General features: G+C 29.7%; 2 protein-coding genes across 2 annotated transcripts; both read right to left on the reverse strand.

The window, feature by feature from the left end:
* Positions 1 to 2,296: 2,296 nt before the first annotated feature.
* LOC127250429 (alcohol acyl transferase 1 allele RGa-like) lies at positions 2,297 to 4,087 on the reverse strand. Its single transcript, XM_051273711.1, has 2 exons — positions 3,704 to 4,087; positions 2,297 to 3,226 (listed from the first exon to the last, which is right to left on the reverse strand). The coding sequence occupies exons 1-2, from the start codon at positions 4,085 to 4,087 to the stop codon at positions 2,333 to 2,335; spliced, it is 1,278 nt and encodes a 425-aa protein (XP_051129668.1). The 3' UTR covers positions 2,297 to 2,332.
* Positions 4,088 to 6,830: 2,743 nt separating this feature from the next.
* Positions 6,831 to 8,520, reverse strand: LOC127250430 (methanol O-anthraniloyltransferase-like). Its single transcript, XM_051273712.1, has 2 exons — positions 8,071 to 8,520; positions 6,831 to 7,500 (listed from the first exon to the last, which is right to left on the reverse strand). Exons 1-2 carry the CDS (start codon positions 8,518 to 8,520, stop codon positions 6,937 to 6,939), a joined length of 1,014 nt encoding a protein of 337 aa, XP_051129669.1. The 3' UTR covers positions 6,831 to 6,936.
* Positions 8,521 to 17,650: the final 9,130 nt, after the last annotated feature.

The raw sequence follows: 17,650 nt of genomic DNA on the forward strand, positions 1-17,650 counted from the left end.
TATCTTATAATAGAAGAAGTTGGTTAAATCATGACCAAAATAAGTGAATAATTGTTAGTTATTTGGATTTTTCATAATTTAATTCAACTCGTCCCTCGATAATAATAAATAAGTTGATCCACATCATAGTCCGGAGTACCATGTCCAACTAAAATCCTGTTTTGTTTTTCTTTATTTCCTAACCGTCTTCCTTGGTCTGTCTAACCGTGTGACTAATTGAGACTTTGTTAACTTGGTTTTCTAGAGTATGCAACCTTGTGTTAGTTAGGAGATATTTTAGAGTGAGAGGGAGAGGGCCGAGTGCGAGAGTTCTTTGTGAGTTCTTCGGCGGTAGCTGTGGAGGTTTTGAGTGTCCGTCGAATTCCACCTTGAGATTGTGGTTGCCATAGGCCATATACACCTAGGGTCTGAGCCGACACCACCATTCTTGTCGCCTACGAAAGAAAGGAGATGTTGGCTTGACCGGAGGAGAAGCTGTCCGCCAGAGTTGGAGCTGCTACTATAAACAACCGAACAAAGGAGATCCATTTGCTGCTGCTGCTGTTGCTGTCCGGTAGGTGTTGGTGGACTTCCGGAGCTGTTTGTGGAGCCGTCGGAGGAAGCTTTCGCCCATCTCCGGCTGGCTCACCCGAGAAAGAAGATGATATAATCGTGGGCTGCGAATTGGGCTCTCTTAAACAAAAATATTTCCCTATTACCTCTTTCGGCATATGAACAAATCACTTTCTGCGGAACTGCTGTCGCCCGATTTCAAAAACAACAAAGTTGACTATGTGAGTTGCAGACAGTCACAAACTGCATACAAACAAATTAGTAGAACGGTGATAGTCAATAGAATATCAGATTCATGTTGAAATCGCTCCATTCCCATTTATATGATAAGGAAATTAATTGATCCTTAATTTACACTTAAACCAGGTTGTTGTATATACAACATGGGATAGACTATTGAGAGATTATTCTAGAGTTGTTTTGAGATGGAGTACAATTGAGAGATTATTCTAGAGAGAGAAATATTATTTGAAGCTCTCATCTATGTCCCTCTCCATCTCCGTGTTTTAATCTTGTGTTTTATACAAAAAATTCACCGGAAGAGTTGCCGGAAGAAAGAGATTTCGGAGTTCCATTTGGAGAAGACAAACAGCTCAAGGACTGCATTACTCTGGGCTTGTTATAGACACTGGTGTCAGTATGCGTTTGTGACGCTTAGTATCTGTGCATTGAATGCAAGATAAGCTTTTATGGAAGATATAAATTAAGTGAGTTTGAGGTCATTTTGTAGTATATTTAGTATTGATTATAATGAAGCATCTCTTGGATTATAATTCTCCATACGTTGTTATAACAGAATTGAATTAACAAATCCTTGTCTTCTTTATTGCTTTGGTGTTCCGTTATTTACTTCCTTGACAGAGGAGTTATTATTGTGAGATAACTATACTTCGGTGAGTTGTCCTCCTTTTTTGGTGTTCGAAGGCATTTTGATCAATCCACGCTCAAACCGGACGAACCTCTTTGGAGCTTGAAGGAAGTTGTTCGCTGGTCCGCGGCTGCCGTGAACGGCCGGAGGAAGTCCGGTGAGCTGCCGCTGCTGTCAACTGTGATCCTCCTCGGAGTGTTTGTTTCAATTTAAGGTGTTGCTTATTTGGTTTTCTCCTCTTAATTTTCAAAATTATATTTAACTTTAGATTATATTTTCAGTTTCAATTTCCATTTAAATTTTCTTGTGTTATAAATATTAATTTCCAAAATTATATTTTAGCTTTAGATTATATTTTCAGTTTCAATTTCCATTTAAATTTCTTGTGTTATAAATACAATTTCTCGTATTTATAAGTTATTGTTCGAAAAAGTCCACCAATTTATGACAAATTCACAACATTATGTACAAAGAATATGAATTCAAATTTTGTCCAAAATTCAAAACAGGTATAATCATCAAATTAAATATAACAATTTTTGAAATATTTTAGATATTTGATTTTAAATTTAGTAGATTTATATTTATATTAAGTCGATTACTTAAATATAACTATTTTATTATTTTCCCCAAAAAATTCTAAAAACTAAAGAGTGGTAGGTGAAATTGTCAGCATTAGGGATTCAGAACTTGTAATCAAGATCAATCAAGGTGGTTTAAATTAAAACACAATCAAGCAGACCATCTATTATATTTTCAATGATGGGAATGGGAAACAAAAGTAGAGGAACTCATATCCACGGAAAAACATCATAAGATCGTAGATAGGCTTTCCCAATTCATTATTAAACCCTAATTAATTTTATGGTTTTCATTGGAGACAACTGAAGAATTGATATATCATGGATATAATCAATATTTCAATATATATACTGATATCGGTTCTCTTGTCATCTTTTTCAGCTCAGACTGGAACTTTTCAATGGCCATAGATGGCAAGCATATGGTCACAAGAACTCCATCTTCCCCTCCATCACACTTCACATTATTGTAGAAAGTAAAATCTGAAGTCGCCCACGGAACTCCGGCAAAGGATGGCTCTCCGAAGCCCACGTCGAGATTATCAAAACCTATCTTCCTTAAGTCCGAAACCCCCAAGCTCCATGTATCAGCGAATTTTGGTCGACCTTTGATAACCATAAGATCTGCAACAGACTTAATATAGTCTTCATTCATTTCGCACTTTGCCTTTCGAATCAAGTTTGCAATATGCTCCAATGGCGACTCACACAAAGTACTAGCCTTTGATATGGCTGCAGGACAAGCAAATACATTGCCATAGTATCCTTGTGGAATGCTCGCCCTAGATGTGCCGTAGCGCATGTTCACGAGCATGAAGACACGAACAATATCATCAGGATGCGCCTCGAGCGCAATGGTCCGGCACTTCCACAAGCAAGCAATTATCACATGGAAGGATGAAAATTGAGCTTTGGGTAATTGATTATAGAGTGTTTGGATTTCAATAGGACTAAAAAAGATCAATGTGAGAATGAAGGTATCCTTAGGATATACTAGGGGTTTGTCGCTTGAAATTTTGTGGTCGTATTCATAGTGGTGGCATGTGATCCTCGGAGGAGATCTTGCTTCTAGAAGCTCCCTTCGCCAAACTGGATCCACGGATAGTTTCGACGCACCTTTCGCAAGCTCACCGATAGCATTTAGGAACAGCCATAGGCCTGAACCATCTAGTAACGTGTGGTTGAATAAAAAGCCCAAAGAAAATCCACATGTGAATCTTGTTACCTACATTTGATTAAGAAAAGACTCTGTTTATATGGGCAGTTTTGAAAGTTTTAGTATTATTAATCAATTGTATCTTTTGAAAAAAAAAGCATGTCATCGTTATTAAGTACTTAATTTTCATTTAAAATATTATATCAAAAATTTATTTTCTAAATATCACATCCAAAGCCTATTTACATATCTCATCAAATGTCTAGAGTGTGTTTATTTTGTGAAATGATTAGAAAGAAATTTTTTAAAGTAAAATATAGAAATTGCGTAGAAAATATAAAAATAATGAAAAATCTATGCGAAAGAATATATATAAAGAATACACCCCTATTTTTTATTCAATTTTTTTACTTATTTCAAAACTCTCCGAAAATTCAAAAGTTTGAAAACTCTTATTTAAATAAAGGCAAAGGAGAAGAAGAAGAAAACTAATTTGAAAAAACAAGAGAGGGGTACCGAAGATCAGACCAGAACCAGTCACATTACAAAAAAGCTTTGACGAAGATATGAATGGTGACGAAGTCCGTCCAATCCTGAAGCTCCTCGAGCTTCGACAAACACAACCCCTTCATTATTACAATACACCATGAGCTTTCCATTAGGCCCTTCAAAAACCCTACCAGCGAGTGGGTAGTAAGCCTCGAGGGCTTTGGGTAAGCCATGTCTAATGGTCACAACAGGGTCTATTGTCGAAGACGAAGGAGGATAGAAGAAGATGAGAGGCTGGAGATACCTAAGCCCGTCTTGATCATCAATATCCGACAAACATTTTATTTCATGATTTTTCGACGTGGGAGTTTTGATTTTGGCACTAACAATTTCGGGCTCCTTCTTTGTTAAGTTAAAGATCAAATCTTTTGAGAGTGCCATGGCTGTTGCAGAAGGCCATTCGGAGAATACTATATCAGTTTTTATAGTGAATGATGGTTTACAAGTAGGGTGATTTGTGGCCACGGCATACTATATAATGTGAGCCTAGCTCCTGCTCTATGATGCTCTTGCAATAATATATATTTTTACCTACATACTTATCATTTACATATTTAATTATTATCCTCCATTTAATATTTATTGACAACAAATATCATTAAATATATATACGCCCTCCGTCCCTAGATATTCATTTACTTCTTGCACAAAGTTGTATGCATATTAGTATTTAAAATAGAAATTATTAAAATAACTTTTTTAATATTATGTGATATAAAAATAATGACGTTTGTGTAATATATTACAAGTAACAAGGGTATTTGTAAATATTAGATAGATAGTACATTACTACATAAGAAAAAAATGATATTTTTTATAAGATGGATCAAAATAAAAAAATGGATAGTTCGTTAAGGGATGAAGAGAGTATATATATATATTTTATGATTTTGGAATCCGTAAATATTACTCTTCGAGTGCGCTTTGGGTAAACCTCTGCTCGAATCTAATAGTCTGCAAACTAGATTCGACACAGCAAGTAACACTAGGCGAACCGATTTTGAATCAATGATCTCACAATTTCGAGTCCACCCAACATCATCCAGTCATTCCTTACAGGACCATCTTAGCGAAAGATGGTTTAAATGTAGTGTGCTTTGTGGGCACATATTTGGCTAACATTAGATAGCATGAGCCTCCTATTCTATGACTATTTCAAGCTTCTCTTTCACGTGTTTTTATAGAAAGTTTGAGAAATATTTGAGCATAAATATCAGCTGTAATCTCTTACAACTTTCTTACATATACCATGCTCAAGAAATCAAATTGATTATTTTACCTTAATAACAACACCATCAAACTATTTGTAGCTAAAAGTAAAAAAAAAAATCTTACTTTCTGAAACATCCATTCAGTTTGTAAATCGGATTGTTCTTCGTAAAATGAGCATTTCAAGCACCGTTAAGAGTTCTGCAGCATCATTTTCCTAGAAAGAATGGCAACGAGCACAAAAGCAACTCACACAAATCTACTCTATATCAAGTGAAACAAATGGTTGTCTTGTTTGTTTGGGGACAACAATCCATACCTCGCCAACGTCTTTCACTACCAGAAAGAAATGAAATCTGCCTCGGAAAATAGTCTCAGAATTTGAACTAGATCCAAGACTATTTTTTTTAAAGCCTGGAAATTTGTCTCTTGCTGAGGAGTAAAGCTCGTTGTCTTTTAACTGGCTTCGGAAATTTGAAATTATTTTAAATAATTTTGAAATTTTCGCGATGAATTTTTTGGCCTTGAAATTTGAAATAATTATTGAATTTTCTTTGAAAAAATAAATATATAATCAGATTGCTGGAGACCACGGTTGCCGCTGCCGCCCTGCCTCCACTACCCCTGCTGCCGCAGCCGCTGCTACTGCCGGCTCCGCTTTCGCCGCCGCCACCGCTCCCGCCGCTAGGGAAGAAGGACACCGCAACTGTTGCCGTTGGACAAGAAGCTCGAGGAGTTGCCGCCGCCGCCGCTGCCGCATAAAAAGAAGGTTGGAGGAAGAAAGAAATAAAGTCGAAAATTTATTTTGGTGAGGGTAGGTGGGGGGGGGGTGTGGAATTTTTCAAGGTTTTTTCAGTTTTTTATATTTTTTAAAAATAATTTTTAAATTATTTGAATTCTTTTAAATTAGGGAAAGATATCTGAAAAGTTTGTATTATCTTATAAGTTTGGAAAATTTTGGACTTTTCCTTTAAATAAAATAATATATATAATAAAAGTTCTAAAATTTTGAACTATTTAAAGTAGAATTTGAATTTTTGAAGTCTTTTTATTAAAATAATTAATATATATATGTATATATAATAAAGATTCTGAAAATTTGAATGCAAAATTAGAAAAAAGAAAATCTGTAACAATCTAGCTCCCTTTTTTTTAAGATATTCAAATGCAGCAAAACAACACAATCTCATATATTTTATCTGTTATCAAAACTTATGCCTATGGTTCTTATTTGATTGTCATTGAAAAATATTTTTATTTTTTAGTAAAAAATATTTCTTCTATTACAACTTAAAATACTCTTTTTACTATTTTTGTCTTACTATTCAAATATTTTTTTTTATTTTAGTAAAAATAATTATACACTAATATCAAAATATCTGATTTTTATTTAAATTATCATTACACATACCATTTATTTATAAATAAAGTTAAATTAAAAAAATATCAAAATTTCTTACATTATTTTTTACTAATAAAATACTATTATTTTTTAACCTATTAAAAAATTATAAACTGATACTTTCATACTTTTTCTTTACTAAAACTAATTTTTATTTTTATTCGTATTTTATATACTTGTGTCCGGTCAAATTGATATATTTTTTTTAATGATGAAGGGGGTATTATTATTCAACCATTAACAAGAATTCAAACTGCAATCTTGATACATCATGCCATTATGATGCAGCTAATCAATATTTCAATATATGTATTTTTACTTTTTTTAAATCGGTTCTCTTGTCATCTTTTTCAGCTCAAACTGGAACTTCTCCATGGCCAAAGATGGCAAGCCTAAGGTCACAAGAACTCCATCTTCCCCTCCATCACACTTCACGTTATTGTAGAAAGCACAAAGTGAATTAGCCCACGGAATTCCGGCGAAATACGGCGCTCCCAAGCCCAAGTCGAGCTTATCGAACCCTATCTTCCTTAAGTCGGAAACCCCAAAGGTCCATGTATCCGCGAAATTTGGTCGACCTTTAATCACCATAAGATCCGCAACCGACTTAACATACTCTTCATTCATTTTGCGCTTTGTCAATATGCTCGAAAGGCGAATCACACAAAGTACTAGCCTTTAATATTGCTGCCGGACAAGCAAATGCATTGCCATAGTATCCTGGTGGAATGCTCGCGCCAAATGTGCCGTAACGGATATTCACAATCATGGAGCAACGAACAATATCATCCGGATGCGCCTCGAGCGCAATGGTCCAGCACTTCCACAAGCAAGCTGTTATCACATCGAATGATGAAAATCGACCTTTTGTTAATTGATTATAGAGTGTTTGGATTTCTTTAGGGCTAAAGATGATCGATTTGAGAATGAAGGTATCCTTAGGATATGCTAGTGGTTTGATGCTTGAATTTTTTTGGTCGTATTCGTAGTGGTGGCACGTGATCCTCGGAGGAGATCTTGCTTCTAGAAGCTCCCTTCGCCACACCGGCTCCACGGATGGCTTTAACGCGCCTTTGGCAAACTCGCCGATAGAATTTAGGAAAAGAAATAGGCCGGATGCATCTAGTAAGGTGTGGTTGAATACAATGCCCAAGGAAACACCTCCGCATGTGAATCTTGTTACCTACATTAGATTTACGATGATAATGTTCTCGATGCGATTGGTTGCAAGTTTCTCTATTATTCAACAAAGAATGCCGAGTGAAGTTGTACTATTATACCCGTAACTAACAGAATCTCTAATCTATGGGTCTAACTGTACAAAAGGGCCAAAGTAACTAATAAGAAACAAGTCCAAAAAAGCGAAAGAAAATGGAGCCCAAATGATATTCTTCCAAAGATCATAACGACCTGCTCCCTTCATTATTAGAACTGAGTGTTGACGATGATGAATTCGCTGTTTCTTGTGAATTCTAATGCATATTTCCACTTAAAGAAAGACTCTGTTTACATACATATTTTAGGAAGTTTTAGCATTATTAATCGACAACCTTATAGAAAAAATGTCTGGCATCAAAATACTTAATTTTCATTTAAACTAATATGTCTTAATTATATTTTTTTATACAAAATATCACATTCAACCCCTATGTATTTACATCTCATCAAATAAATGGTTTTTACCCGACATTTTACTTATTTCGAAACTTCTAAAACTCTTATCTAAACAATACCGAAGATGAAGAAAACTCACTTGAAAAAACAATATAGGGGTACCGACGATTGCACTCGAATCAAGCACATCACACAAAAGCTTCCGCCAAGATGGGCATGGCGGCAAAATCCCATCATGAAGCTGCTCGACCTTCACATCAGCCTCAGCTTCGACAAACACAACCCCTTCGTTATTACAATCCACCATGAGTTTTCCATTAGGCCCTTCGAAAACCCTACCGGCAAGTGGATAGTAAGCTTCAAGGGCTTTGGCTAAGCCATATCTAATGGTCCCAACAGGGTCTATTGTTGAAGACAATGGTTGATAGAAGAAGATGGCCCGTTGGAAAAGTCGAAGCCCTTCTTGATCATCAATATCCGACAAGCGTTTTATTTCATGATTTGTCGATGTGGGAGTTTTAGTTTTGGCCCGAACAAGTTCGGGCTCCTTCTTTGTTACGTTAAAGATCAAATTTTTTGAGAGTGCCATGGCTATTGCAGAAGGCCAATTTCTGGAGAAGGTTATATCGGTTTATATAGTGAAAGATTGTTTAAATTTAGTGTGCTTTATTGGCATATATTATATATAACGTGAGCCTCCTATTCTATGTATGATGCTCTTTTACAGTCTTGAGAATTAATTAATTAATTGCATGTAACATATATATGTCTACATCATCTTAATAATATTATTTAATTTCTTTTTAAAATTATCAATCTTAGAAATTAGCCCTTTACTCCTACATTTAAACCATAGCTAATAAAATCATAGCCACCCTAGCTATATATATCCAACCCTAAAAGTGGAAGCCCTTCATGCTATCTCCAAACAGCTTAAAATATTATTAGGATCAAAATAATACTCTTTCAATTCCGGATAATTATATCTCTATTTTTCTTTCTCCTAGTTTTTTTTTTTTCTTTTTAATATGGGAATTTGCAGACAAGATCTGAAAGTGTCGGAATTTGAACCTATGATATCACTATCATAAGACCATCCTTACACCACCATCAGGTGATCCGTTACGGGGACATGTTTTATTGCGCAAGCAATATATAATAATTAGCAGAGAATAATTTACTATTAGAGTTAAAAAGAATTGCACCAAAAGGCACGGAAGCGACAGTAGGAAAAAAACCTTACCTGAAGATTAATAAATTACTAAAAATTAAATTCCAAGAGCAAACAACTGTACTTCATTAATTATATATTTAAAATATTGTAATTAAGGAGCAGTAATCGTACTTTTTTATTTATTACAAATAAATAAATATATATATATATATATTTATAGACATGTATACTGAATTGGCAGCAGCAGTTACCATGCTAGTTTAATCCTACACTTATAAAGTTATAAATCCTAGATTTTAACTTTTCAATCCTACATTTAAACCCTAACTATAAAATCATGAACACCCTAATAACCCTGACTATTTTATTTGAAAAAATGATAGGTATTTTTGAAAATTTAGTTAAAAATTAAAATAAATAATAAAAAGTAATGTAATAAAATTAGTGGTATTTGTTGTAAATAAGTGTCGAGTAAAATAATAATAATTAAATATTGATTTGTTGATGATGGACTAAAAATGAAAGTAATAATAAATTTGGAGAACTAATGAAGTATATGAGAATTACTTGCATATAACACATTTGAGAGGTTATTAGTTGATAAATCTTTATTCGACTTGTTAAAATATATTTAGAATCAATATATTATATTTTTTGTAGTTATCTTATTTAAGAGATTCGTGGAATTCTTGTTTATGTACACGATTTATATATCACTATAAATATGTACATATTCTTATTATTGAAATAGAGAATTTTAATTTTATATTCTTACCAGGACTCTTGATCCTTTAATTTTTTTGCTCATCTGAACTCGATACATATTTAATAAAGTATACGAGTAAGTTAATGAAGTGAGATAATTTTTAATAAATATTATGTGTAAGCACGTAGTTGTAGTATATTTGTAAATAAATATAATGTTGAAAAGTAAAATTAAATAGTGTGTAAAAATTATTGGTTATAAATAAAAATAAATACGTATTTTTATGGATGTCAAAAAAACAAAAATAGCATAAATTGGGTGGACGAATGAAATATCTATAATTCCAAGCATAAATTAGTTGCAACATCAACCAGTCGTTGTTATTGTCGTTTTTGTTGTTAAATCTATTGTTGATATAATAAAGTTTTGGCCGATATTATCTAAAGATCAGTCGGATGACCACATGTTGAAATACAATGAGTAACAACTTTTTGCAGTAGAGGCCGTGTAGAAGAAAAAAAATTCACTATATCTTCCCCTGTTCGATTTTCAGTCTTTGTGTCCAATTTTTTTTCCCCAATTGGCTCATTCTTCTCCGTTACGAAGTAACAATTGACACCGATGAGAGGAATTTTGGCTTGAGGAAGTGGAAATCTGCATCGTCGTGTCGATATTTTCTTTGGACCAAAGCTTCTTCTCTTTGCTATATAACAAATAACACAGAAGACCTTCTAAGTGCTGCAATGTAAAAGAAGATTCTTCTTGATCGGTGCTTTCTGTATTGAAGTTTTTTGTCGAGAAATAAACAGTGTGTGTTAAAAGTTGAAGAAAATGTTTTAACCAATCTATTTCTCTCTATTTGGTACACTTATTGAGTCACCAGAGCATTGTGAGACGATTTGTTGCGAAGATTTTTATTTGCCTAGACAGGACACTTTTACGCATAAGCCGTTGTATTTGCTCTTAGCTCAGCATATCGAACTTGCAGATAGAGAATAAATTTGCCAAATTAACTTCTTTGGAGTTGTAGTTCACATAAAACTACCTCTTCAACATACTAACTGTCGTGGACTTATATTGAGTGAAAAATAATTTTCTTCTTTCGGGCCATGAAACATCTCGTCGCCCAAGCATCTTTTCGATCGATTACAAAAGCTCAATGACAATCAGGTTGTGAAGATTACCTAACAGACTTGCAATGTTCACAGAAATGTTTGCTTGAGGACTGAAAACTAAGTCGAAATTCATTCCATTCGATTTCTTTGTGGTAATTCAAGAAACACGAGCTGAGACCTAGTAACTGTTCCTTGAAGGGGAGCTTTGGACATATGGGTATAAGATTACTTGTATGCCTGTTGTCACGAGATTAGTCGTACAATTATTCATATTTAAAATTTTTACAAACAAACACTTTACCTTTAAAATAAAATAAATTATTAGTAAGAAATAATACTTCATCGGCCAATACTAGTAGACACTTTTTTCATTGTATCTATCTCATAATAATTGATATCTTTTTATTTTGAAAATATACTTAACAAAGTTAACTAAATTAACTACAAAATATATAACATTATACATAATGTATAACTCCTTCAATACTCCTTTATTTTATTCACTTTAAAAAAAAAAAAAAAACAAATATTTTTATTGATATTTAAAACTCTATATCTTTTATAAAATTTATTTATATTATCATAAATAAATAAATAAATGTATTTTTTATTTATTTGTATTATAGAAAATTTTATTTTATATACGTAGTATATACTTTTTATTGCAATATAATTTATAAAATATTTAAATATATATTCTATTTTTATTAACTAATTAAATATCAGTATCTTAATAGTGTATCACTAATGAAATGAGCTAATTATTTTGGAAGGAAATAATATTTTATTTAGAATATATAAAATTTATGGTTTAGAGAATTTGAGGATTTGTGTGGTCGAAGTCTTTTGGCATAAATTGAGTAGTCAATTCAAACGGAATCTGACTTGTGTCTTCAAATTTTTTTGCAATACATTAATTTGTGGTGGAAATATAAATATCGGAAGTGGGTGGACTTGTGTTGATATTAAATATACTTTTAACTATAAATTAATGGATTCTCAATGATTACTTAATTTAAATAAATAAATATGTTCCTAATAATACTATTATATATATATAGGACATGGCCGATGAGCGGCTAATCCGACCAAGTAATATGGTGCTGATTTGATCGGAACAGTATATGTTATACATGTAGTTAATATATATTTATATGTATTATATATGAATATATGTCGGTTATGTGTATAACATATGTTTATTCGAATCAGCACAGCTGGATCTGCAGCGGTGTGTATATATATATATATATATTAAAACGAAATTAAGCAATTTATTAATGATCAATCATTCTTATGAATTTCTTCAGTTGGGTTGTGGTATTGTATCTAATAAAAATTATTTTTTTCTTTCAATTTTTGAATTAGCGTAGAAAAAAGTTGTGTTTTGCATTCGGATGATGTATATACATATATTTTTTAAAATTAATAAAATGAGATAAATATGAGTTGATATATATTTTATTCTTTTTTGCGATCAACATAAGATCATATACATTACGCGTTACGATATATTATTGTTATTATTATTATTATTATTATTATTATATCAATTGCTTGATTGATTATTAAATTTGTAGACATTGTGTTACCATAACTAGATTTGTTATTCAAATCAAATAAAGATTGAATAATATAATGGCCATATTTTCTAATGGTAAATTTTATTACTTCAAATATTTTTGTTGCATCTTTTTTTATAGAAAGTAGTGTGTTTGTTTGGAGAATTGAATTTTAAATACATTATTTTTTCTCCCCAAAAATATCAGATCAAACATCTATTTTTTATTTTTTATATTATACTAAAAATCTGTTTTACATTCAAAACATCACATCAACACTTATTTATATCACATCATATAGCTATTCAAATTCAAAATTTTTACTATTCAAATCTCAATTCAAACTCCAAAACCCCAAACAAACACACATCATTCAATATATTTCATTCAATATATTTTGTTAATACAATATGCCATTATATTTGAGTATAAATGAATACTAGGTATATATATTGAATCGTGTTAATAATATATATATATATATGAAGTAATCTGATCAAAAAAATTTAAAATCTGATCATGTAAAAGTAAACTCATACAGTTTTGATACGGGTTTTAAGGTACTGTGTGTTTTTGTTTTGTATAGTAACAAAAGTAAAAAATAAAATAAAATAGTTTAAAATACTAAAAAAGTAATGATTTCTTACTAAAAATGAAACAAATCTAATTTTTATAATAGACAAATAAAAAAAATAAGCATATTTTTTACGATAAAAAAGTATTAAAATTAATACAAAAACGAGACTGGTATTAACTGAGTGAACACAATGTTGCAAAAATTGATTGATGTTGATTTTTTTCCAACAGTTAATGTATGTTTTATATATGTGCGATGCGACTAATATATCGTTACACATTATGAACAATATACTAAAATTACTACGATATTTTCACACATTTTACTCAACTAATATCTCAATTGTTTGAGGTACTATACCAAAAAAAATAAATAAATAAAAAACAGGATTCTTGCTATTATTTTTTTTTACAAATAATACATTATCCTATCCTTTATTTATTTTTTGCTTTTTTATTTATATATTATATGGTATTGCTAACGTGGATTTGAATCATTGTCCAACTCATACATATATATTTCATGAAAATAGTGTACTACATAGGAGGCTATAAACAATAAATAATTATTACAACATGCAAAAGTGTATATGATGTCCAAAAAAGTGATCACTAATAATAATATTTATATGTTCTAAGTAGGCACATTGGTGTAATTCAATTCAATTTTCTATTGAACAGATAACAATTCAATTAATTTTTGTGTCAAAAACAATAATGCATTTGATTAATTGCTATTATTGATTGTTTTTTCATTTATATTATGTAAGGGGATTATGTGTGCTGAATTTAGTTAAAGATTATACTATCGAATAAAATAAAATAAAAAAATTATTACATCATACGAGAAATTTGATAGATTGTTTAAAACATAAAAGTCACTATCAACCGATGAATCATAATGTAAATCTATCAAGTTTCTTTATATTTAACGACAAAAAAATATATATTTCATTAATGAAATGTAGAAAAAGAAATGACATGAATATATAGTTAATTTAGTTATTCACACAATGAATAATGATATTAATTGATTCCAAAATTATATACCAATCAACCAATAGATATTGAATACAATAGGATTCACTTATACAAGTTAAAGAAGTCGAAAGTGTTTTCTTCGAATGAGTGCAAGTTCGAAAGTTGAGAAACTTATTTTAATATGTTTTACATTTCCGCGAACCTCAACTATTTTTCTAGCTATCCTAAATCGTATATTCATCTAGAATTTATTTTTCCGTTGGTTTTTCTTCTAATAATTTTGAGCGCGAAGAACTATAAGTTTATATTCAAGATCAAGATTTCTAAATTTCTGCTATTTAAATTGTATTTTTTAGAAAAATATATTAATATCAAACTCAAATCAAAATTTTTCGAAGTTTATCAAAAGAAACACACTCTGAGTTTATGGTCATACTTGTAACCATACATCTTGAGATAAGACACGTTTACCATCACAAATTATACCAACTTAAATGGCATAGATTTACCTATGTTCAAAATTTTAAACGTCAATAATAATAATAAATATTGATATTGTTTTAGTACAATTGAAAAGTGACTAGCACTTTATGTAGTGGCAAGTTAAATTAATACATCTGGATGCTCAAAATTACGTTCACAAATTTCTATTATTTAAAAAAAAGAAAAAAAAAAAAAAAAAAAAAAAAAAAAAAAAAAAAAATCTTTACTAGAATATATAGTACTAATTTATTTTTGGAATGTGTATCCACTACAAAAAAAAAAAATAATAATAATAATATATTTGTAATTGAATTCCGTCCCTAGAGTTCACGTAGCTAACGTAATTCCGTTCCTAATTTCGTCTCTAATGTCATTAGTAACGGAAAAAGTAGATTTAGAGACAAAAAAGTTTTGTTACAAAAATGATTTTTTCTTGTAGCGATCGAATGATAAATAGTAAGTGTGTAATAACTTGCAAACTTTAGCGGAGTCGTAAATGACAAGTTTGACTTGGAAAAACATTGGCACGATGATCCGAAGCTGAAACAAAAGAATTCAAAGTTAAATTTGCTAATAAAGTATAGTTCGATTTAAGTGTTTTTTGAGTCAAGTAGCACAGTGTTGATTTGATCTAATCGGCACATAGTTGATAACATGCCATATAATTTTATATAATACATAGTTAACAACATATGATATAATTTTTCATAAGATTATATATTATTAATTTCAACCTAATAAGTATTATTTATATAATACGAACATAAATATAAAAGATTACATTACATACTTTTATCACAAATTATAAAACATGTGCTTTCTACATTTACTATAAAGTATGAGTTTACATCATATATAAAAGAGATCATTAATGTTATTATAAAAAAATAATAATAATAAAAAAAAATAATGAAGAAGAAGAAGAAAGAAAGAAAAAAAAAAAACTCTTCCTTTAGGTTTGTCAAACCCCAACTTAAAATAAGGTTTGAATGTATTTGTTTAGCGAAATAGTTTAAAATGATAATTTTTTATATAAAGTAATATAATAATAATAATAATAATAATAATAATAATAATAATAATAAGTGTGTATAATATATTAATTTTTTTTAAAAATATATATATTTACTTGTTTTGGAAAAAAATATATATAATATCGGCATATTGGCACTATATTCATAATTTTTAAATTTTAAATATTTTAAATTTTTTTAAGCGCACGTTGGCACCATGTTCATAATTTTTTTACATTAACTATTTTTAATTTGCTTTTTTAAAGGCATGTTGGCACTATGTTCATAATTTTTTTTATTTTAACTATTTTAAATTTTTTCTAAGTGGAATCCACTTGTTCTTATATTTTTATTTTCTTAAAGAAATAAATATATTTATATACATTTTAAATTATCTATTTTTAAAATTAATTTGAATTAATCATGTATAAATATACATATTATTTATTTGTATTATATACATTTTTATTCTCTATAAATTAGTATTCATATCATGTTAAATATATTTATTGAAGTGTAATTTAAATAGCATTCATAGTACAGTATTTATTTTTCTAATACAACTAAAACTCGTTATTTCTCATGTATGAATAAGTATATATATTGAATAACAATTATTATTATTATTATTATTATTATTATTATTAAATAATATCCACTTGTAACAATAAGATAACACAACTATCATGGTTGAACTACTTTGGAAGACAATATTTTAAAGCACTATGAATTGCAATCTTGCTTTATAACTTCAAAATCAATAAACGAAGTAAGAACACATAAGTTTGATTCTAAAAAATAAAATGAATCGAATAAAGTTGTGAAGAGGACATTAAAAAATATAAAAAAATAAAATAAAAGAGGATTATCTAGTCATAGCAACAAGAATCGTATACCTTGTATATGTATATCGAAATATTATAATACTCACTTCATTTCAAATTTTTTGTCATTATTTTTAGTTTACAAGTTTTTTAAACTTTCCGCAAATTTTTTCTATTTATATATTTTTTATCCATTTGAATACAATTATGAAATCATTACAAACAAAATTAAAAATCGGATAGTAGAAAGAACTGTCAAAAAATTATACAATCTTAGACAATATTCTCTCTATTTGCGTATAGCGTATTTGTTTTTCTAGTTTCGGCCATGCAAATAAAAAGTATCTATTTTTATTTTTAGCAAAATATAAAACATATTACATATTACAAATATTTCAAAATTATAATTATTTCTATCAATACTATTTATTAATTAAAGACAAAATAGTCGTCTTTACATACAAAAAGTATTCACCAACTACTATTAGAACAATATTTATTAAGCATTTTTCAAAATAAGTATTTATTTTACAATATGGAGCAAATATATTTATATCTTTATATTGCTTTGGTTAGGATGCTGATTGGAGATTTATTAACATCATATTAATAGTCTCAATCAACATATGAAAATATTATAGATAACATCTAAAATATAATATTCAGTATGTACGGTTCAAAGTAAAGTATGTATTGTTAATTATATTTTATATATATACTATAAATTTATATATTTATTATTGATTTCATGTAATCAGTACTGTAACAGCCGTCATCTTTTATATATATATATATATATATATATATGTCTTGATCAATCAATCAAGAAAAATTAGTTTAAGATATTTGGTAAAGATACCAAAAACATACATGTGGCCTCTAACCCCACAAATCCCTAGTGGTCTTTGTGTGCAAATCATTAACTTTTGGATATATTTTATGAACCATGACTTAGACTTTAATAGTGAAAGAATACATATAAAAATACATACATTGTCCTTCGTTGTCGTAATAGTGTGCCACTTTTTCTTTCTATCTTTTTTTCAATAAAATAAAATAAAATTCTTAGAATATTAGTTCTTCAATTGAGAGAATGTTCGATTGAGACAATCAACTGTAAATAAATAGTTTGTATTGTTAAAGTGTGACGAATATTAAGAATTTTTATTATTATTATTCAATAGCTCATGAAAGGTTTCGAATCTCTCTCTATATATATTTATGTGGTGTAATATAACTCGATTGACCATCATATGTTGCCATGTCTATTCTCATGCGCACGCAA

Source organism: Andrographis paniculata, unplaced genomic scaffold (assembly GCF_009805555.1).
Source record: "Andrographis paniculata isolate CXL003 unplaced genomic scaffold, ASM980555v1 Contig37END, whole genome shotgun sequence".
Lineage (NCBI taxonomy): Eukaryota > Viridiplantae > Streptophyta > Magnoliopsida > Lamiales > Acanthaceae > Andrographis > Andrographis paniculata.

Bases quoted from the DNA above. Each gene is read 5' to 3' on its own strand.
- LOC127250429 (XM_051273711.1), bottom strand. From the start codon at position 4,087: ATGGCACTCTCAAAAGATTTGATCTTTAACTTAACAAAGAAGGAGCCC. The intron at 3,227-3,703 runs GTAATGTGACTG...AATCAAATGTAG, and splicing joins ATCTTCGTCAAAGCTTTTTT to GTAACAAGATTCACATGTGG.
- LOC127250430 (XM_051273712.1), bottom strand. From the start codon at position 8,520: ATGGCACTCTCAAAAAATTTGATCTTTAACGTAACAAAGAAGGAGCCC. The intron at 7,501-8,070 runs GTGAGTTTTCTT...AATCTAATGTAG, and splicing joins CCCCTATATTGTTTTTTCAA to GTAACAAGATTCACATGCGG.